This window comes from Haplochromis burtoni, unplaced genomic scaffold, assembly GCF_018398535.1.
Source record: "Haplochromis burtoni strain Fernald_Lab_line unplaced genomic scaffold, NCSU_Asbu1 Contig_227, whole genome shotgun sequence".
Lineage (NCBI taxonomy): Eukaryota > Metazoa > Chordata > Actinopteri > Cichliformes > Cichlidae > Haplochromis > Haplochromis burtoni.
Genome location: NW_024582588.1, coordinates 483,808 through 505,305, shown reverse-complemented (window position 1 = coordinate 505,305; position 21,498 = coordinate 483,808). Strand labels below are relative to the sequence as shown.

Genomic DNA, 21,498 nt, shown 5'->3' with positions numbered 1-21,498 from the left:
AATATTTTTTCTCTTACTCTTTTAGTTTTAAAAACATTTGGATTAGCTTCAAACAGGCTGTAGCTGATGAGATGGCTCCTCTTGTGGCAGGTTTTTCTGTCCTTGCAGAAGTTTTGTTATGTTCTTGGTCACCGTCTTGACTATGGCCCTTCTTGCTCAGTTACTCAGTTCTAAAATTGGTAAACACTATGAAGATACTCCGTGGTCACATTTATCTTCAATTACAGTTTCTGACACCAGGGAACACTGAAAACGTCATGAAGGTTATTTAAATGTTCCTTGATGTATATACCTAACCTCACTTGGGTTGTGGAAGTCTACAGTTTCATCGATTTGCGTTCTCAAAGCTAAAAATTAATTTGCTTATCTAACATGTCAAAGAAGTGAATGTGTCTGAATAATATGATCCAACTTTAGTAAGTAAACCAATTTTTGAGTAAATTCAAACAAATAGTAATCTAGGAATATTTTATTAGGTCTATAAGTAGAAGAAGCCAAAGGGTAGTTGATGATTCTAAATTGGCTGTAGGTGTGGATGTGGCTGTGAATGGTTGGGATTCTTGGAGAACAATGGGCTGGGTGGTCAGTTCCTTAAACTAAGGAGCTATGCAAATGTACTGTTTATAAGATTGACCTGCAGTCAGCTGAGACTAAAGAAGTCACTTGGGTGAGTGACGAAACGTTTCTCCCACGAAACGCTACGTCCAGATGAACAGAATCAACTTTTGGACACTTAAGAGCCGATGGCGCGATATGGCAGCCTCGCTTCTGTCCGTCTGCCCCAGGGCAGCTGTGGCTACAACTGTAGCTTGCCTCCACCAGTGTGTTAATGTGTGTGTGAATGGGTGGATGACTGGGTTTGTAAAGCGCTTCGGGGTCCCTAGGGGGGACTAGTAAAAGCGCTATACAAATACAGGCCATTTACCATTTAATCATTAGTTATTATTAATCTCTGGCTCTCTTCTACAGGATGTCTTGTCCTGTTTTTCTCCTCTCACCCCCAACCAGTCATGGCAGATGGCTGCTCCTTCCTGGGCCTGGTTCTGACTGAAGTTTATTCCTATTAAAAGGGAGTATTTCCTTCCCACTGCCACCAAGAGCTTGCTAATCCCTATTAGCAAGCGATAAGATATTTTTCTTGAGGCAACTGTTGTTGGGAATTGGTGCTAAATAAATAAAACCGAAATGAATTGAAAACAATATTGTAATTTTTAAAGATATACTGGTAAACTGAGTAGCTGTCTGTGAGTGGCGTCAATTGTGACATAAACATGAAAAAAGTGTTCCATCAGATGGTTACGGATGCGCCATTTTGTTAGTTGCCGACAACGTCAAATGACTGGATGCGCAGGACACGTCAGACAAAAAGGGGTATTGGGGGGGGCTAAATTGCCATGGCAACTGTGCTGACGTAGAATGAAACCCCTCCCACGGTGTTATTCAGCCTTTGTACCGTTCAGTTGGCAGCCATTGTATTTTTACGGATCGTAAGAAATCTAAAGCGTAGCGAGTCATATAGTTTTTAACGCGACGTGTTAAAACACTACATTACAGATTCAAAGATAACGTCTACTGCCGAAGTACTCAAGTAAAAAGACGCGCCAAACGAAGATTGTATTTTCCACCCCAGACGTGAAGCTTGGCGGAGGGATTTAACCGAATTTAGCATACGTCTTTAACGAAAAATTCGCCGTATAAATCCGCACCCAGATTTCTGTCAAACATCTTTGTTTCATAGTGCGTGTCCGACATTTTCTTAGGTCTGTGCCCTTATTTAGATGGCAAGCTTCCCAGACTCTGTGAACGAAAATGATATAGGTAAGTAAAACATTTTACATGTATTGTTTTTGTGAATGCAGGTGAGAACGTTGAATGATGTCCTGGTATTTTAGTCTTAGTGCTTTTTATCTAATGCCAAACTGTAAAACTTTTTTTGTTTCCACCAGACTATGTGGACTTTCAAAACATTGTTACTAAATAAGATGTCGAATTAGTGGCTACTTAGCTTAAACCGGTAAAGAAAAGTTTAATTAAGTTAAGAGATGTCGTTTATTTGTCAGTGTTTCTTGGGTTTATATACGTATGTATCCCTGCTGTTATATTAGCTCAGTGCGGTTGGTTATTTTGATGCATATCCAGGATAAAAACCATTTTATACGTTAGTGCAGCGTTTCCCTGTTGCTGGTTTGCTGATACAAACACTGGCCGAGAGCCATTCTTCCTACAACAGCGAGAACCATAGCCGCCCAGGGATGTACGTGCGTGCTTGCACGCCAACGTTGCATGGCTAATAAACCGAGCTCGTAGCTTTAGCATGTTAACTGTATTACTTTTATTTATTGCTTATTTATTAGCTATAACCGTAGTTAGGTACTAAACGTCTTATTTAATCCTAAAATCAGAATTGATCAACGTCAGCCCCATGTAGGCCTTTAGTGGTTTACTTAATGCACGTATCTTCACACATTCTTGCACACAAAAAGACAGCCTTCATAACTGTATAGACGTTGTCGGAGATATATTTATCTACTCACTCATGTACACAATGCAGTATTTGTTTTATTGCTGCTGTTATTTTACTTGTTGCAAAAATGTGTTGACATTAACTTATATATTGGTCTTACCAAGTAACCCCGATATATATACAGACCTGAACACAAAGCACAAAGATTCCATTTTGTGCGCTATGTGAAGAATGCAGTTATGAAACTGCCAGTATGTTGTGTATCCGGAATTTAAGACTTAAGTTAACCAAAGGTTACTTTGCCACGTAGACTTTGATATCCTGTAGAAATGGACTTGAAAAAAGTACATTTCCAAACGTAAAAAGTTAATAGTGGATCTGCAGAGGTTAATTGTAGACAGTTCATATATCAGCGTATAGCCCATTATAGCTGAGAGAATATAACTATGTCTCTCCCCCCCTCCCCCGTTGTACAATGGTATGGTTTGCACATTAGCCAATCAGGTATCTGCACCAGTGAACAAACTGTGTCTGTGCCAGATAAAGAAGTTAGTTTCATGTGCATTATTTGGGCTGAAAAATGAGGCACATTCAGTTTGTTACAGAATGTAGCTGAAAAAAAGTTATGTTATTGCTTTTTCCAGGTAAGGCAAAGTTCATTGGCGAACTCCTGGTGCCTGTTGCTCCCTTTGACCAGAAGTCTGGGCGTGAAGCTTGGACAGTGGCCTTTGCACCCAATGGTTCCTACTTTGCTTGGTCTCAGGGGCATCGCATTGTCAGGCTTATCCCTTGGACAAAATGCCTGAACAGCTTGTAAGTTTCTTTTGGTTTTTTTCCCTTCTTGTCTTTTTCTCTTTATTTTCTTAAAGCACCAAGCACTTTTTATATCACTATCATAACTACCTTGGTAGTATGTTTGTGTGTTTTTTATAGTAATGGAGTACATGTTTTCTGTGTTGTTGTTTTGCTTCTTAGATAAACCCCCAACTAATTATAAAAATCTTCAAATTTATGGAAAAAAAATGAGACACTGAGGCTTTTAGGATAATTAATTTAATTATTTTTTGATTGGATTACAATTAAATTTTTGTGCTATCTCATACAACAGAGCATTTACCATTGCTGGGGCTGCTTTTGGGGGGCGCATGATTTAATTTTGACATTCATACAGAAGCAGCAGGAATGAGAATCAGCACCTCCAAGTCTGAGGCCATGGTCCTCAGCCAGAAAAGAGTGGATTGCCCACTCTGGGTCAGGGATAAGTTGCTGCCCCAAGTGGAGGAGTTCAAGTATCTCATGGTCTTATTCGAGAGGGGAGGGATAGATCAACAGACAGATTGCGGCTTCGGCTACAGTGATGCGGACGCTGTACTGTCCGTTGTACATTGCATATACAAGTGATGGAAATGAGCTTTATCCGAAGGGTGGCTGGCATCTCTTTTAGAGATGGGGTGAGGAGCTCAGCCATGCAGGAGGGGCTCACAGTTACAGCTGCTCCTCCTCCATGTTGAAAACTGCTTTTAGGTAACAAATGGCTGGTATTGTGGAAATGTGCAAATTCTTGAGATTAACAGCCAGCTGAATTTGGTCATTAGTATTACATTGGTGCATGAGCTGCTGTTCTGTGTTGCAGGATGGAGAGCAGAATAAGTTTTACATGATTACATACACGTAAAACTCTGCATGCTTTCTAGCTGTTTAATTGTCTTCTGAATCAGTCTCTGCCAACCTCAAGCTAAAAGATCAGATGTATTTGTCAGTGCCAAGAACACGTGGTTTGAATTACCAGCTCACTCTCTGCTTAATGGTGTGTTTTTCCGCTTACCAGGGTCTTGTGACTCTGAGCCACATGTTGAAGTTATCTTTAGAAAGAAGTGCCTGTTGTTCCTGGCCATCAGGGCTGTGGCTGGTTGGGCCCCAGTGACATTAAAGGAAAAGAAGGACAGCAGCCTCTGTGTGACAATGGTGTGATAACACTTGATTTTCTGTCTGGAACTGATTGTAAGTAGGCAGTCACCCAGAGGTTGAGGGTGCTGCACACTGAATTACTGTGCAACTACTTGCAATTTCAATTGCAAGGCAATTGTACAGGTTGCCTGATAAGAGGCAACCCGTTGCCAGCTAATCTTAGTTGGACTTGTACAGACTGCAGACAATCTTGGACAGATTGGCAAATGTTTGCAAATAATTGCTGGCAAATGTATACATGAAGACAGATTGCAGTGCATTGGCATTTAGAGTTGGTCTGTACCATCAAATAATAAAATGCACAAATGTGGCAGGCATTTTACTTCAAACATAATTACATTTTAAAGCAGAGAAGAACAACTTGTTTTGTGTTAGATACATATAAGTTAGTTACTGCTAGAATTGTTTAGTTATTAAGAATGATGTTGAAATGTTGTCAGAGCGAGTGTGACACTATTGGCAGTAGTGGATGGCTCAAAACTGCAAGCATGGTGCCAAAACTTTGGCTCTGTTATGTAATTTTTTTCATGCAGTCTTTAGAGCCAAGCCCCACATAGTCCTGCTCTACAGCAATATTGGTGTTTTATTAAAACAGCTGAGCTGAACTAAACTTAATGGCGCTTCAGAGGCAGTGAAGAGGAGACTTCAAATGCAAGATGCATATAATAATGTATCATGTTTTCCTTTTTACAGAGCAGATTCCAGTGTTTCAGGCTTTTAGTCACATTTCTGCAGAGATGGTACACAGTGAAAACTGTCTTTTGGTAAAATTCATATTTCTTTCTGTCTTCAGTAGGTTGAATACCACATGCATGGGTGGAAATTAGCTCCTGCCACTGGCCAAATGGGGGTAAATTTATGGATGGGCTTGTAAATTGGAAGAATGCACAAGCCTTCGTGGTGGGTTTAAATTTGAACAGAAAAAACTATGTTCAGTTTACACTCCTGACCTGTCGTGGGCAGCGTGGGTTGCTGCTAGTCTGCTCTAAATGCCTTTATTAGAAGAAAGAGCAAAACTCAATGTGGTGTTGCATTTTTGTGGCAGATGCAAAATTTTCTCCAGGAACATTTTCCATTTCCACCCCTGACCACATGGCTTTCAAAATGCAGTTATTAATGGGCCTGTTAATTTTGGGTACTTGTGAATTAAATTAATCAGTGTATTATTTCCAGTCTCATGCTTTTGCTCTTCAGACACTCAAACAGTCAAACAGAACAATAAAAAAAACAAAAAAAACAAAACAGAAATAAGTCCTGCATCCACTTGGTGCCATTTTACCAGATATACCACTTTAATATGAAATTATGCAGTAACAAAAAAATTCTTTGTTTAATGAGAGAATCAATATTATAAATATTATATTAACAAAATAGATTCCTAAGAAGTCTTTAATGACATTCTATTTTCTGCTTTCCAACAGAGTGTTGTGTGCAGTTTGTGCATACAGGCAAAGAGGAATTTTGTTCCACATCACATTTTGAATTTGAGTTAATAAATATGTGACATGTTTTACAGAATTGTGGAGTTTAAATTAATAGTAATACATTTTATTTGTAAATGCTTTTCAAGACACCTCACAAGTTCTATTACTCTGCTATTAATGATGCAGTGAATGACAGGTCAGGGTCTCAAAATGGAATTCCAAAAATTCTATCTAGTTTTGGAAATAACAAGGATGCAGTAGTGTGACTGCATTGGTTACATGTAGGATCTCTTTGAACTTTTGATAACTTGTCATTAGATCAATGAAGACTATGTACAAGTTTAAACTGTTTTACAGAACATCTAAGTCACCCTGAAGAAATGTATAACCTCATGATTTTTGATTTTTTGCCAAATTGAGTCGGTTTGCTATTTGTTTTGAAAATATTTGAAACCACTCAGCTGATGTGTATTGAGTAAAGTATAGATTGTACTTGTAATCTATAGATTCTGGAACATGCGCTTCAACTGGTCTGGTAGCTCTAATCTTTACACAAACTTTATTTTTGTTGGGTTTTATCATATAGGGTGTGACCATGTAGGATCCTCGACGCGTGGCGAGTAACTTTGAGCTAAAAGAAGTGTGTAATACAAGAGCTTTCTCCGGTTGAAAATTGTCTGAGACTAGCCTCTCTATTCTACAGGCGCTGCTGATGTTCTTGAGCCTAGAGCACATTTTCTCAGATAACCTACCCAGTGTGTATTGCTTTGCTCTCAAGTCCAGAATGTACTGAATTTCATTCTTAGCAGGGTTTGGCCCTTCCTCAGTTTTCTTTATTTAGGTCCAACACCCCATGTGGCTTCCTGCTGAGCAGAAATTCAACAGGAGACAATCCCATGGAGTCCTAGGGAACTCTGGCAGTGTAACCAACAAAGGGTCCAGCCAGCGGTTCCAATTGCATTCATCCTCTTATATGATCTTACGAATCATGGATTTCAAAGGCTTATTCAGCTGCTCCACCAACCCGTCTGTCTGAAGGTGGTAGACACCGGTCTGAACAGATTTAATGGCCAGTAATTTGTACACCTCTTTAGGTGTCCTAGACATAAACAATGTGCCCTGGTCAGTTGGTATCTCTTTCGGCATCCCAACTCAAGAGATGACCTGAAACTGGGCATGTACTACACTCTTTGCAAGACAAGTGTGCTGTGGCACTGCAAAGGTGCTTTTGGAACGGCCAGCTGGTTCACCAGCTCCACCTTCATTGGAGCTAATTGCTGGAGCTGGCAGGGTCTCCCATGAAAGCCCTGCCATTTCCTCCTCCCCCCAGAGTCCATGTCGAACGATCTCATGTCACTGCTGAGCTCAGCACAGACCTGTGTCCCTACCAGCTGAGAACACACCCCTACACACTGCCCTATTAGCCTACTGAAACCATGCCAGTTCATTCTCATATTCAATAGGTGCGTGATAACCGTATCATTTAGCCTCTAAGTTTTGCCCTTATATAAAATTTCCACTGGTACCATAGGCTATTTATGAACCATAGCCTGTTGTATAACCCTTTGGCACCTTGCCAGTACGCAGTAAGTCTCTCTTGGGTCGGGGGAGGGAGTCGGAGGGTTGAACTCTGCGTCAAATACTGAGCTTCAGTAAAGATTCAAGTTGCAGTTATTTATATGTCCTATCACCTTAAATCTTCACTCAAAGACAAGTATCTTTGACAGTGTATATATAGATGTATCATATATAAGAGACAAATATTGTTCTTTCAGTATGTTGGCATTATTACATTTGGCTCAATGCTTACATATATGTGGAAAAAGCAAATGTACGAGCTGTGATAACTGTTTCTGATGAAATGAAGAGTAGACTGATATATTAAATATTTGTTTATTGGGTGAGAAAATCAGACCATGTCATAACTGCTGTAAGTCATACAGAATAGATATCAGAGCCTTAAACAGGCTGACTTCTGCTAAATGGGTCAAACTGGGCAGAAAGTATACAAACACATAACATCCTTATAGAATATGATGTAACACTATAGAGCAACTTACCTCAGAATATAATAATAATAATAATAATAATAATATTGGATTTATATAGCGCTTTTCAAGGCACCCAAAGCGCTTTACAATGCCACTATTCATTCACTCTTGTATTCACACACTGGTGGAATGCGAGGAGTGAAGGAGGATTTAGTGTCTGTGTTATTACGAGTGCTAAACAAGAAGAGTTCCCAGATGGTGCAGTGGACACATGTGTGACTGCTGTGATTGAAGCATCTTTCTTTCAGCTTAACGAGTGAACCGTCAGCTCGTTCAAACACACGTTAAAGTCCGTTTGGCTCGACACCACCGAACAGAGGCAGCAATATAACATAGCTAACATTAACAGTGCAGTGAATCCTGCTTGTGCCGTGATATTCAGGACTGCAGAACTGTTGTGTTTGTGGATGTATGACTGACTTTAATTATCCATAAAATCATCACATTCTCTATAAGATTAAGGTACTTTTTAAAGTTTACTCTTTGGGCGCCCCTCTTCCGCCGTTTTTTTCCAGCAAAATTATCCACACACACTGCATTCTGGGATATGTTGGGCCACGAAGTCTACACCGCCACATCCTCAAAATTCAGGGAAATAAAGGACTCATTTGAGGCTGCATTTCGAGCAGCCTTTGAATTGGGGCAGCCTTCGTCGCGTCGCTGTGACGTAATCGGCCTTAAAATGCGGCCTTTGAGGCTGCAGGTCCTGAATTGGGATACAGCCTAGGTTAGTTGGAGAAAGTGGCCGTTGCTCTGCTTCCACCAGCCACCGTGGCAACGGATGTAGCAGCCCCAGCGACTCACATTTGCTGGGCCACTAGATGGCCCCTGCCAGGGCTACCGCTGTGTCCAATCTGGTGGGCCGGTGGCAGCAGACACACTGGGTGGTGCCTACCGGAAGCTCCACCACCAACTACTCCAGGACAACCAGCTCCATCAGTTGAGCCAAGCCAAGGAAATTCAGGCCTCCTTTTTTACCCTGTGTAAATTTTTGGGATGGTTTTACACCGAGATAAACAAACTGGACTGGTCCCTGCTTATAGATGAACTATACAAAAAGGGAGTGTCACCTGTTTTTGTTAAGGAAACTAAGATCTCTTGACATCTGCAGTAGATTGCTGCAGTCAATCTTTCCTTTAAAAACTGGGCCTCATGTATACCCAAGAGCAATTGCCTCCATCCCGCCATCAAATCATGGCTGCTACACATGTGATACGTCACACTGTGCTCATGGACACATGGTCACTACTGACTGTTGTATTGGTTGTATGGATTTAAATAAAACATCATAGCAAGGAATTTGCATCAATGGTTTCTCATAATCAAGTTATTAGAGTTACTCTGAATCACTGCAGCTCTACTGGAAACATCTACCAAAGTTAGGCTACATGTTTTAGACTTGTATTAGCTTTTTACCTTTCCTTTCTTTGACCATGTTCCATAATTGACATCCTTCTTTCTCCACTTTTTTTTTTTTTGCTGTAGTTCAGTGGACCATGGAGAAGAGGATACCAATGCCTTGAGCCCTCGGCATTTGTCTCGTCAGAGCAGCAATGGTGGTCAAGTAGTCCCAGCAGCAGGCCAGCCACCAGAACACACCATAGATTGTGGTGATATTGTCTGGGGATTGGCCTTTGGTTCCTCAGTACCAGAAAAGCACAGCCGCTGTGTCAACATTGAGTGGCATCGCTTCAAGTTTGGACAGGATCAGTTGCTCCTGGCAACAGGCCTCAACAATGGTCGCATCAAGATTTGGGATGTTTACACTGGTGAGAACACATCATCATTAATTAGAAGTAGCTCTCTTCAGCTTCACCAGTTGATAATCATGTTAGATAATTGAATCTATGAAATATAAACCCAACTCTGCAAATGTTGAACATTTTATTTGCGTTAGATTTGCATAGGAAATATGTCAAAGGTGTAAACTGAGAGACCGTGCCATTTGAAGAAAACAAAATGTTGTCATTTTGAATTTAATGGCAGCAACACATTAAAAAAAGTCAGGTCATGGTTACAACTGTACAAGTCCCTTCTTTTGACAGCCCATAAACATCTGGAAACTGAGGCGACCAGTTGGTGGACTTTTGGGAGAGGATTGTTGTCTCATTTTTGTCTAATACAGTATTCTCTCCACTCAATATTCCTGCATCTTTGACTTATTTTTTTATTTCTTGATATGCATGATTAGTTTTTAGATAGCCAAAGATCTGGACTCCAGGCAGGCCAGTTCAGCACTTGGCCTCTTCTCCTTACAAACCCATGCTGTTTTAATAGCTTTAGCGTTACCTTGATGAAGTATACTATGCCTTTCCTGGAAAATATGTTTTCTAGATGGAAGCGTATATTGGGACCTGATGAATGTAAAAACAAAGAATTACCAGATTTATTTATTTATTTATTTATTTATTTATTTATTTATTTATTTTTTTTTACCTGATTTTTGTTTCTGAGAAAAATGAACCCGAAATGTGATGTCCACATATGTGGACGCCAGGTCCTAGGAGGCTACTGGTCTTTCCAGATGAGCAAGTTGCCAATTCCATAGGCACTAGTGTGCCCCCATACCGTCAGAAAACCAATCACTGATAACCAGCCAGATGGTCCCTGGGGCACACAATGTTGCCAATTAAGCTAATTAATTTGTTAAATGTTTCTCTAGCTGTTTCCTTGTAGTACCACTAATTTTCCTGTCCCTTGTGATAACCCCATCCCAGTTTCATCAATGCTGCAATTAAAATTTCTCTGTATTATTATAGGGTTTTTACCTTAGAGTTTAAAATGCCGTGAAACAACAGTCCTTTAGAGACTTTTTTTTAAAATGTATTTTCTTTTTGGTATTTGGTTTGTAGATTGGGAAGATATACAAATATGTGACCAATTTAAAGCTGGAGATGGAGCTACAGTTCTATAGTTCGGCTTTGCAGTGAACGAACAACATTTCTAAAAGTATTTATCTGATTAATGTGTGGCTTCTGTGCAATTATAGATGTCGGATTTTGTTCTTAATTTAAAAAAAAAAAAAATTGAAAAAAAGAAAAAAAATGTCACTTTGGAGGCACCGTGAGAAATCAGCAGTCTCTCCATCCCACCCAACCCCTAGGGCTAAATGCTCCAAAAGAAAGTCTAGTTGAGGGTTGTTCCTCAAGTTAACACCTTATGTCCTTGATTATGCCTGTCTTTCAGGTACCGTTGTTATCTGCAACACAAGTGTATTTTTTCTTAATTTTCAGTTGGCAATTAAAATCTGTTTTTCGTTCATTTTTAACCTTGTGGGTTTCGTCCCCAAAACAAACAAAGCTGGAGCTTTAGAACTGAAATTGTGTTGTTGCCTGTGAAGACTGACATTTCTTTTAATCTGCTTTCTTTGGTTTGCTTTCTGTAGGAAAACTGTTGCTGAATCTGATGGATCATACAGATGTAGTACGAGACTTAACTTTTGCTCCTGATGGCAGTCTAATGCTGGTGTCAGCATCCAGAGATAAGACCCTTCGTGTATGGGATCTCAAAGATGATGGTAAGTGGATGAGCTGTTTTTGACTTTAAAACCAACCTTATTCTTTGCTTTTCTTTCCAGTGCAAAGAAGTAATAGCTTCATTTCTTAACTGAGACCATGCTGTTCACAGTCGAAATATAAGGCCCCTGGACTTTAAAACCAGAAAAGCAAGCAGTGTTTACAGTTACACTGAGTTCACAATGAAGAAGTGAAGTGATAAGTCCCTATTATTATTATTATTATTATTATTATTATTATTATTATTATTATTATTATTATTATTATTAATGTTGAGAAAATGCAACCTGACAAACACAAGAGTCTTAGTTCCATTTATTACCCAGGTGCTGCTTCAAGTTTAATTTATGTCAAATAATGCGTCTGTTTGCATTCATACTGCTGTTTAGATAGTTAGCAGAGCAGACATCCTGACACACAAAGTCCTGCAGTTTTCCAAAATCCTAGCTGCACATCATTGGATACATATGACCTCTGTGTCTGGTTATTGGTTGACAAGTGGGCCAGAATAAGAAAGGAAAGCGATAACAGAGTTCACTAGGAATGGAAGAATTGCAAAAAGCAAAACTAGCTGCAGTAAGCACTTTCCATTGTTTTTAACACTCTGTTTCACATCAGCAATTTGTATGTTGTAACTTCGCTCTTCTCTGCAGCTTGCTGGCAGACCAACAATAGCACAAGCAAGCGTGACCCATAGACCAGTTGTACCACAAACTTTGTAAACTGCCTCTATCTGACAATGGAGCTCTTTGAAGGCCCAACCCCAGAATGCTACCCATGCTGAACCATGAATCTCACTTAAAAAACTAACCACATGCTGCCTTGAGAGTATTTGCAGATCATGGGAACCTTGGATGCAACACCAGAACCCTGAATCCTTCCATACATTGTGTCAGTTAAAAATGTTAATGCAACTAAGTAATATCGCAAAATAAAAGAGCAGTGTAAATAAGTGTTGTGAAAAGACCAATTGCTTACTTTTTAGTAGATGAGTAGCAGCAATTTTAGCAAATATGCAGCTAACACTTAACTCTTAACATGGCAGTGGTTCAAAAATATATTGACCAGTTATTTCTAATCACGATCTTCACGGGAAACTAAATATCCTGGTTAAATATTGATTAAATAAAACAATATAAACATGATCAAAATGTAAGACTGGCATATAGGTTGTGACAGAAATGTTGCACTCAGTAATGAGCCCGGTCATTTTCTCTTGTAGGTAATATGGTGAAGGTTTTGAGGGGCCATCAGAACTGGGTGTACTGCAGCTCCTTCTCCCCTGACTCTTCCATTCTGTGCTCGGTTGGTGCAGGAAAGTCGGTGCGTAAACAAGTTCCTTTGTACTTATTTTTATGAGTGTCCTAGCTAATCTTTGTGCAGTTGCTTGTGATCAGTTATGCTCAATCAAACCTCAATTAGACCCCATAACCTCTTTGTCTACCTTTAATATAAACTGTGCTCGGTGTCAACAGTCAAGTGCTTGGATCTAGATTCTGTTTGGCTTTTGTATGCTGTGAAAAAGGGATTTTGTTCTGAAGTATGCATGAAGTATGAAGAAGACAATTGTTTTTATGAATGTTATATAGCTGAAGTTAATCTTTTAGTATGGACATGGAAGTGGGAGAGGCAAAACAAAAAAACTCTTTAATACTGGGGAATGTTTAACTTAAACATAAATTGCCCCAAAAATGCTTTTTTCATTTTAAAAAATTCGAAATCATTGTAAATCATTTACAAGTCAAACATGTTGCTGAATAGCAATTCCATGGACTGGCCAGCTTTGGCTAACCTTATGCATAGTATCACAAACCTAGATTACTCTTAACGTGGTGATAGTTTTGTTAGGTTTTATGTCCCTACAGTGTGTGTCTTGCTCTCCTTGTCACAGGTGGTGGTAAAACTCAGTGTGTGATTGGTTTTGAAAGGAGCGCTGCGCTGACATTTTGAGCAGCTGGTGTAAACCACGGACGCACAGTGCGCAATGCCCAAAGGCCTGGCCAGGGGCAGCCTGGCATCCTGACCTGCAAGGTCATTCTGTACGTAGGTGCTGCTCCGTGTCTGTCTACTTCTGCTGTCGCGGTTGCTCTATTTACTTTATTAATTGTAGTTTTAAAACTGTCATGTAAATGGTGGCCCTATGCTCCACCCCCCACCCAAACACACATGCACTGCCATCGCTAAACAAATAAAAGGGAGCAGCAATACTTTATGCTCTTTCTTTTTTTTTACCTCAACCTTTCTGCCATCATTTCAGGAATTCAGCTGTGAAAAATGTTGTTTCTTTTAACTGAAAAATGACGACAAAAAAAGAAAAGAACCCATACAGAAAGATTAAACAGTAGTATTAGATTGCAAGCTGTATTTTTTTATAGACCATTAAATAAGGTTTTAACGACCAGCATCATTTACAGTTTCCTATAATTAGTCAGTGGCAGGCCCTAAAAGTTTCATACTCGTACAGTCCTGTGATAAATGCCACAAATCAAAGACATTATTAATAAACCTTCTGACCATGGCTGACATTAAAAGAAAAAGGCTTATGCAGATTGTCACTTTTTGTGTGTGTGTGTGTGTGTGTGTGTGTGTGTGTGTGTGTGTGTGTGTGTGTGTGTCTGTATGTGCGTGTCTGTTTGTGTGTGCGGGCACGCACGAATCGCATGTGCGTGCATATGTGTACTCTGCCAGAGGTATCGATCCTTTGGCCATAAATATTCTTTTCTCTTGCAGTCTCTCTTCGTAGGCTTCTGCCGGAGATGCGAGCCTATTGTAAACACAGTGAACTAAATCTCTGAAAGGGGAAACCAGTGGAGTAACTTTATGTTACCTTAAGTTACTACTTGTTTTATTTTCTCTTTTTTGTGTAGACTTTTTTTTAAATTAAAATAGTATACATTTAGCTCATTTACTGATGTAATGAAAGATGTATGAATGTAAATTCTAATGTAGAAGCTTTACAGTTATATAAATGTTTGTTATTTTTATTGTCATTGTAGGAAAGTGTTCTTATTGGCATAGTGTTGGTGATGTGTAGCACACTGCACGTTAGCAAGGCTCTGCTATTTATTTTTTCTGCCTGGTTTAAGGTTACAAAGCATTATAGTGACACTGAGCATAACTATTTTTCTGATTTAATTCCTTTTAATTTAATTAATTTAATTTCTAGTTGATTTTTGTGCATCTAGTGATAATTAGTGTAAGATAACACATCTATAGTCATACAGTCTAAATCATTCCATGGGCTATAACGTGTCATTCTTTATTGCAGGTGTTCCTATGGAACATGGATAAGTTCACGCTGATCCGAAAGTTGGAGGGACATCACCATGATGTGGTGTCTTGTGAGTTTTCGCCAGATGGAGCATTGTTAGCTACCGCCTCTTATGACACCCGAGTGATTGTCTGGGACCACCATAAGGCCACAATCCTCCTGGAACTGGGGTAAGAAGAAATCCAAACAACACAGATATTCAATATTATGTTAGTACACATTTGTTTGGTAAACAAAATGTTGCTCTTTTGAGCGGCAGCCCTAAGTAAACTAAAATAAATTAAATTAAATCTCCTTTAGAGAAAGTGTTCCAAAAGCCCCCCATTGGCTTTGCCTAACTCGTTTCCTTGACGTTGAGGTTTAATTGAGGTCAAGGAAATGTGAGATAAGGACTTGGGAAAAGAGAAGAGGAGTGCGCTGAGAATCCGAACGGCTTTACACTAGTCTCCTTAAGAATGTAATGCCGAGTGTTCGCTGTGTTGAATCTACTGAGACATGATTATTCACCACTAGGTTTTATGCAAGTTATTTAAATGACAACTGCACTTTTAAAGCAAAAGGAAGTTTTAGGGACATGTTTACTAACATCTGCTGCAGCCCAAAGCTGCCTTTTGACTGGGTTTACTAAAGAGGCGTAGTTTGAGTTTTGTGGGGGAGATGTGATCGGCACATGTATGTTAGGACTTTCTGTGGATGACTGAGTTGGGATCCCAGTGCCAATACTTTGGTTCTGTCCTAAAACTCTTCATTCAGTCCTCACGCTGAGTATTGACAAGTGAGCCCCACTTATTGCTCCTCAATAATGCTGCTTTTTTAAAGCAGAAGCAGAAATTAATTAAACTGAGCTGTCTTTTTCTCAGCAGTGCACAAACAGCAAGCAACTTCTCTTTCCTGACTCTGTAGCGAATAAAAGTGAAATGTTTGTGAAAACACAGCTATCAATGAATATATGTAAATGTGTTATATTAATGCCTGAATGTTGCTATGTGCTATGAAAATGTGATCTGTACATTTGCACATGTAGCACAATAACTTAGTAACTGGAATGGCTTGTGATCTGACATATTTCAGGTGGAATAGTAATAATAATGTGGTTTTCTCTGGATAAATCCTGCACCCCACCTAGATTTCAATTCTCAGAACCCTTTGCACAGTGCCAAGGGATTTCTATCAGTTATCCATTATATCAAAAGCACATTTATTCTCCTTTAGCCTTTTCTCATTTAGCTGAATTGGCTCACTGGGAACAGGCTGCATTTTTGTGAATAAATTCTAGTGCTTTGTTAGATCACCCTGTGATTGCGGGATCACAATAACTTCTTGATCCTTAATTCTTTTATTTTGTGCAAACATGATTTATGCTTTCTCAAGAAACCTAGCATGTTTAGAAATGATATGTTGAAAAGTCCTTGCTTGCTGAAAAGGGAATTGGGAAAATTTGAGAATTTTGACAAACTTTAAATTTCATAAGAGGACTAATAATTTCGTCTTCATCTGTAGTACAGCAAGAAAAAATTATTTTGGTAGTCGACTGATCTGCCTTGATTTAGTCGGTGATTAATTCAACAACTCTCATCTCCGCTTCCTGTGGGCAAACCTGTCCTGCTTCAGTCTGCCCAACTGAATGTCACTCTGTTGTCTCGTCCCACAGCAAATTACAATAATGACCTAGGAAACGTATGAATCTCAAAAATGCATTTATTTTTGACATGCTCTGGAGTGAGCAGCAGAGGCCTGCATAAGGAAATCTTTTATTTTTTTATTTTTTTATTTATTTTTTAAATTATATACACTGCACTATATGTAGTACTGGGTTGATTGTCTGTTATATGTAGCACCATGGTCTTGAAGGAATGCTGTCTCGCTTCACTGTTTACTGCACCACTGCACATGGTTGAAATGAAAATTTCAAAAAGAAGCCACCTACTGCATGTCAGTCACTGATTTCTTTCCCCAGCTTCCTATCTTCTGTCCACTGTTCAAACACAATGAAGCCCATAAATATGCTTTATAAAAAGCTATAACGATGTGATGTACAATGAAAAATGTTAAATTATGACTTTTTTCATTCCAAATGGTGAGTTTTAAAATTTGAATCCAAAAAGCTCTATTACTGATGCTCTATGAACTTCTGCTTTTGTCTTCTCCCAGCCACCTCTTCCCCCCTCCTTCACCCATTTTTGCAGGAGGAGCAAATGACCGCTGGGTTCGCTCTGTGAGCTTCTGCCCTGATGGCCGACACATTGCCAGTGTTACAGATGACAGGTAATATTAATATAATTTAAAGTATGTGTGTATGTTTTTATTTATTCTTAAAATCTGTTTGTTTTTATTTATTCTTAAAATCTGTTTGTTTTGTTTTTCACTGTTTTTGTCTGGTGAATGATTTAAAGACAAAGAAGGCGAGAAACAAGAGAATGATCTTTTTTTATGCATTAGCATGACCAGTTTCAGCAGCATATAAGCAAGTGGTCTATTTACAATACTTTAGAACACAAAACTAGAGTGAGCCATGACAAACCCACATGTGTTTGTCTTTGGGCCTCTCGAGAGTATGTTTGTACAGTCAACTGGAGCATAGCAGAAAAGCTTGTCTGGTGCAGTTTGCTTCTGAAACTTCCAAGAAGACATGAGTGTTGAAGAGAGAGCGCAGAGCTACTGTTGGTCTCTTTGGCTTGTCCTGGGTTACATGACTGTAACAAAGTGGCTATCAATTACTCTGACTGCTAACTGTCCAAGCACTGAATTGCTGGGAAAGTGTTGAGAGGAAGCTTCAAAACATCCCCACATTATTATTCAGAGTGTTGGAGAAAAATGGGAAGATTGAAAGGTTTAAGACAAATGTGTTAACCAGTCAGAAGTACAGGAAACTATTTGGCTTGGTCACTGGTCAGATATTGGTCTGGTGGTAGCAAAATTTTTGCAGTTTAGGTTGTGACAATTTTTTTTATTTTATTTTTTTTATTTTTTTGTTTCTCTCTCTGCATAGGCTGGTTCGCTTCTGGAGCATTGAGGAAAGGGCTCCTCTGGCGATTGCCTCTGTCTCTAATGGCCTCTGCTGTGCCTTCTCTGCTCAAGGAAGTGTCCTTGCTGCTGGGTAAGATGCCACAACATGTTGGCGATGCTCTGTTAACACACACACATTTGAAGTTGAACTACACCTGGGCACATCCTGACTTTCGATAAGGAAGCCTCATCATTTTTTCCCTCAGCTTCCTTGCACCACCTTACTACATTTAGAGCTCTCTGAAATATTAGCTCAGTTTTCTGTTTTTTCTCCTTTTGATTTATGTTTTAGGACTCGTGATGGTAGCGTGCACTTCTGGGAGTGTCCACGTAGCATTGCCAGTCTGCAGCACATGTGCAGAATGGCTCTCCGTCGAGTGATGAGCACCCAGCAGGTGGAGGCGCTGGCCATTCCTGCACTCCTCTGTGACTACCTAACCTACAAAGTCATTTAATCCTTGGCATTGGCTGATCTGACTGCATTTGTATTGGCAACATACTGAAAAACCATTGAAACACTTTTTTTCTGAACAGCTTTTCATAAAACTCTGAACAATCTAAGAAGATCGGGACAGGAAGAAGAAAAGTTTGTTTTTCTGAAAGCCCAGGGCCATGTCTTCGCCAGAGCCCATCACTACCTTATCTTGTACATATTTATTTTTGTAAGTGCTTTTGTAAATGAGTGTACAGGGCCCAGCACATCACCCATTCCTGTTAGGTCAATACTGCCAGGTCTCCTCCTCTGTATCAGTGTGGTTATCAGTAATTTTCGGCTGCTCTTCCATCTGCCTCCAGCTGTCCACCTGCATTATTATTAAGCTCTGCATTAGTTCCACAGACCTGGAATAGGTATTGCATTTAACACAGGCTTTGCAGTGGGGCTTGCTTTTAATGTTAGGTTTTCTTTTCTGCTTTGGTGCGGGAACTAAAGGGAAAAGGTATGGGATGCAGGGTCTTGAAGCCCATTATTTACATCTTATCAATATTAAGGAAATAATGATGCAGACATGGTCTCTTTGGAGGTTTTTCAAATTTTTCTGAAACAGTATTTACACTACCATGGTATACTCGCTCACTGAAAAACTTGTAGCAGCTTTTATTTCTGATGAAAGGACAGCATTTGTCAGTAAAAGATGCTAGCTATCAAGCTAGAGCCTGATGAATAGGGTATCCACCATCTTGGTAGTCATCCCTTGGCAAGAAATTGAATGACTCTTAATATTTCTGTCCAAGTCAACAGATGCCGTTTGGGTAAACTGCAAATATTCTGCTAATTTTTCCTCAAACTTGCAGGTGTAACGTACTCACACCCACCCTAGTATGTTTACAGTATGGTTAATTTTTTCAGTGCCCTGCCTGAGGGTGTTACAGAGACCAGTGTTAGATAAAGCACCTCTGCTTCTTAACTATTTGTATTTGAACATACAGAATCTGACAGAATCTTGTGTGTAAACACATGATTCTGTCTTTTGTCCATAAACATATCAAAATTGTGACCTTTATTTTCTCCTTTTTATATCTACTTCTTGTGTTGAAGATTTGTATTTTATTAATTTGTTCTTGTTCTCCTTAAAACAGAAGCAGATCTTTGTGTGTGGGTTGTTTTTTTTTTTGTTTTTGTTTTTGTTTTTTTTTGTGTGTGTGTGGCTCAAATGTAGACTGTTTGTGCTTATGGACTCTGTTTATAGAAACTACAGTAAGCAGTCTTTGCAACCTGGAATAATCCAAAGTAATTAAAATCAATCAACTGCCATTCTGGGCCATGTGGTTGTCAGACCTTCATACTCACTGAACTTGGACAGATGCTGAGTTTTTAGAAACTTCTTGATCATCTTATTGTTTTTAGTTTGTCTGTGAGAAGAGATGGGAGCTCCAGGTGTTTTGTAGGAGGGTGGATGGAGCAGGTGTCAATCATTTATGGCAATAAGTTCTCTGACAGTGCTAATGCCAAAGTTGTGTCCTTTCATTAGTGTGGAAATGGTAGGGGTTGTTATCATTTCTGATAGTGTTAATTGTGTGAGTGGGATTTAGAATCGTTATGGGTTGGCATTACATGATGTTCATATAGCTGTTACCATTGTGATTAGAGAAATACATTCCTGCCTCAGATGGAGTATAAAGTGGTAAATATTTCCAAAATACATGAATGTATTAATTTCCTGCGATCTTTTTTTTTAAAATTTTCAATAAAGGTGTTTTTTGACATTTTGTACTGGTGGTTATTATTTCAAGAATCCATCCATCTGCAGCTTTCTATACTTTCATGATTTTATGAATCTGAATCTTTCATGAGTCTGTCAGCATAAGCAAAGGATACAATAGTGCCACAGTCAAAATCACCACTGCCATCGAGGATTATTTCATCTTTAATGTCAGAAATGGCATTTACTTGTATGGTAATTTGATTTTTGTCCTGTCCTTCTTATTAGCTTTATCAGGTTTGCAAGGGCTTCTGTAGTTTATCACCACACTGCCCTGCAGCCCAATCATACACATCCCCGAGCATGAATTCAGAAGACCTGTCCTGTCTGCTCCCAAACAGAGGGCATAAAACTGAAATCCAGTGCACTCATCATATTAAGTGGAAATAACTAATATTACGTTTCAGTAAGCAATTCAACTGGTTTAGTTGAAAAATGAAATCATGACAAGTTCTGTGTGATGTCTGCTTGTTCTGGACATGATGACCATGTCCTGACCATTTCTCCTGGCTGTCATCCCAAAAGCTCTCTGAAAGAAGTTTTATACCATGGGTTTCTGTTGTTATGTTGTTGTACATGAGGCTAGCTAATTCTAGCTTATAAGGATGGCCCAACAGTGACCCTGGAGCCAACTGGCCACGGTGTAGGAAGACCTGCCTTCTCCCCTCCCCACTTTTGAGTATTAAAGGTGGCCTATTGGGTGTGATTAGAGTATGTGAGAGTATATGCTGTAAATAATCAGTGCCACTGTGAAATCTAGAGTGCTATTAAAATTGAGGGGACAACTGTGACATAAGCGCACGACTGCAGGTTAGTAGTGCTCATCCACACTTTGTCCCAAAAACATCAGTGTCTAAAGGTGAGAGGCAGACAGCAGTAAAGAGGTGATTGGGACTGGCTCCACCCAGAGTTTGTGGGTAACATACCTGCCCCCGACTGGACTGGACATTCCGATATAGGCCAACTGACTCCACAGTGTGGAGCATACAAGGAGGAACACGAGGGTTCCAGGTCCCACACTTGGACTCATGCAGAAAAGGCCAGTCGCCGGGCTTGGGGACAGCATCCGCCACCACAATCTGTGAAATTAAAGTACAGTGAAATTCCCTGTGCAGTGGGTGTATATGTTTCAGTCTGTAAGGTTCATTTGGAACATCTTTTGCGCTGGAGAGTGTGTTTTATGGAGAGGTTTATATTTTATATGTTCTAAGTTGGGGCTTTATGTCATGGTCCTGGGTCACTTGACCCAGTGTTTTCATGAGTTCTCGTGTTTTCATGTCATGTTGTATTATGGGTTATGTTCATTTAGTTAGTCTTGGGTTGATCTTTGCCTTTTTTGACCAATAAAAATATGATTGCTTGACACATTGACGGTGGTAGGGCCTTTGAGGTGAAAGATTCCTTAAATACTGACAATTGGAACGATGGAAGAGGCGTGAGTTTCTCAAAATGGGCTCATTGAGTGCAGCACGGATAAGATCTTGGAGAGGCTACAGCTGCTGTGAATACTCAGAATAAGATCTCTGACTGCAGACTGGATACATCTCGGAAGGGCTAGCTCGGAATAACATCTCTGGGCGCAAATTGGATGACATCTC

The 21,498-nt window shown here is 39.7% G+C and overlaps 1 protein-coding gene across 1 annotated transcript; it reads left to right on the top strand.

Annotated features, from left to right (window-relative positions):
• The first annotated feature begins 1,416 nt into the window (after positions 1–1,416).
• Positions 1,417–19,904, top strand: wsb1 (WD repeat and SOCS box containing 1). The gene is made up of 9 exons (XM_005937143.1): positions 1,417–1,818; positions 3,109–3,277; positions 9,393–9,676; positions 11,293–11,424; positions 12,645–12,745; positions 14,691–14,863; positions 16,845–16,958; positions 17,683–17,790; positions 17,992–19,904. The coding sequence occupies exons 1-9, from the start codon at positions 1,779–1,781 to the stop codon at positions 18,152–18,154; spliced, it is 1,284 nt and encodes a 427-aa protein (XP_005937205.1). The 5' UTR covers positions 1,417–1,778; the 3' UTR covers positions 18,155–19,904.
• Positions 19,905–21,498: the final 1,594 nt, after the last annotated feature.

Coding starts and splice junctions, on each gene's coding strand:
- wsb1 (XM_005937143.1), top strand. CDS start 1,779: ATGGCAAGCTTCCCAGACTCTGTGAACGAAAATGATATAG. Junction 1,819..3,108: donor TGTGAACGAAAATGATATAG/GTAAGTAAAACA, acceptor TGCTTTTTCCAG/GTAAGGCAAAGTTCATTGGC. Junction 3,278..9,392: donor ACAAAATGCCTGAACAGCTT/GTAAGTTTCTTT, acceptor TTTTTGCTGTAG/TTCAGTGGACCATGGAGAAG.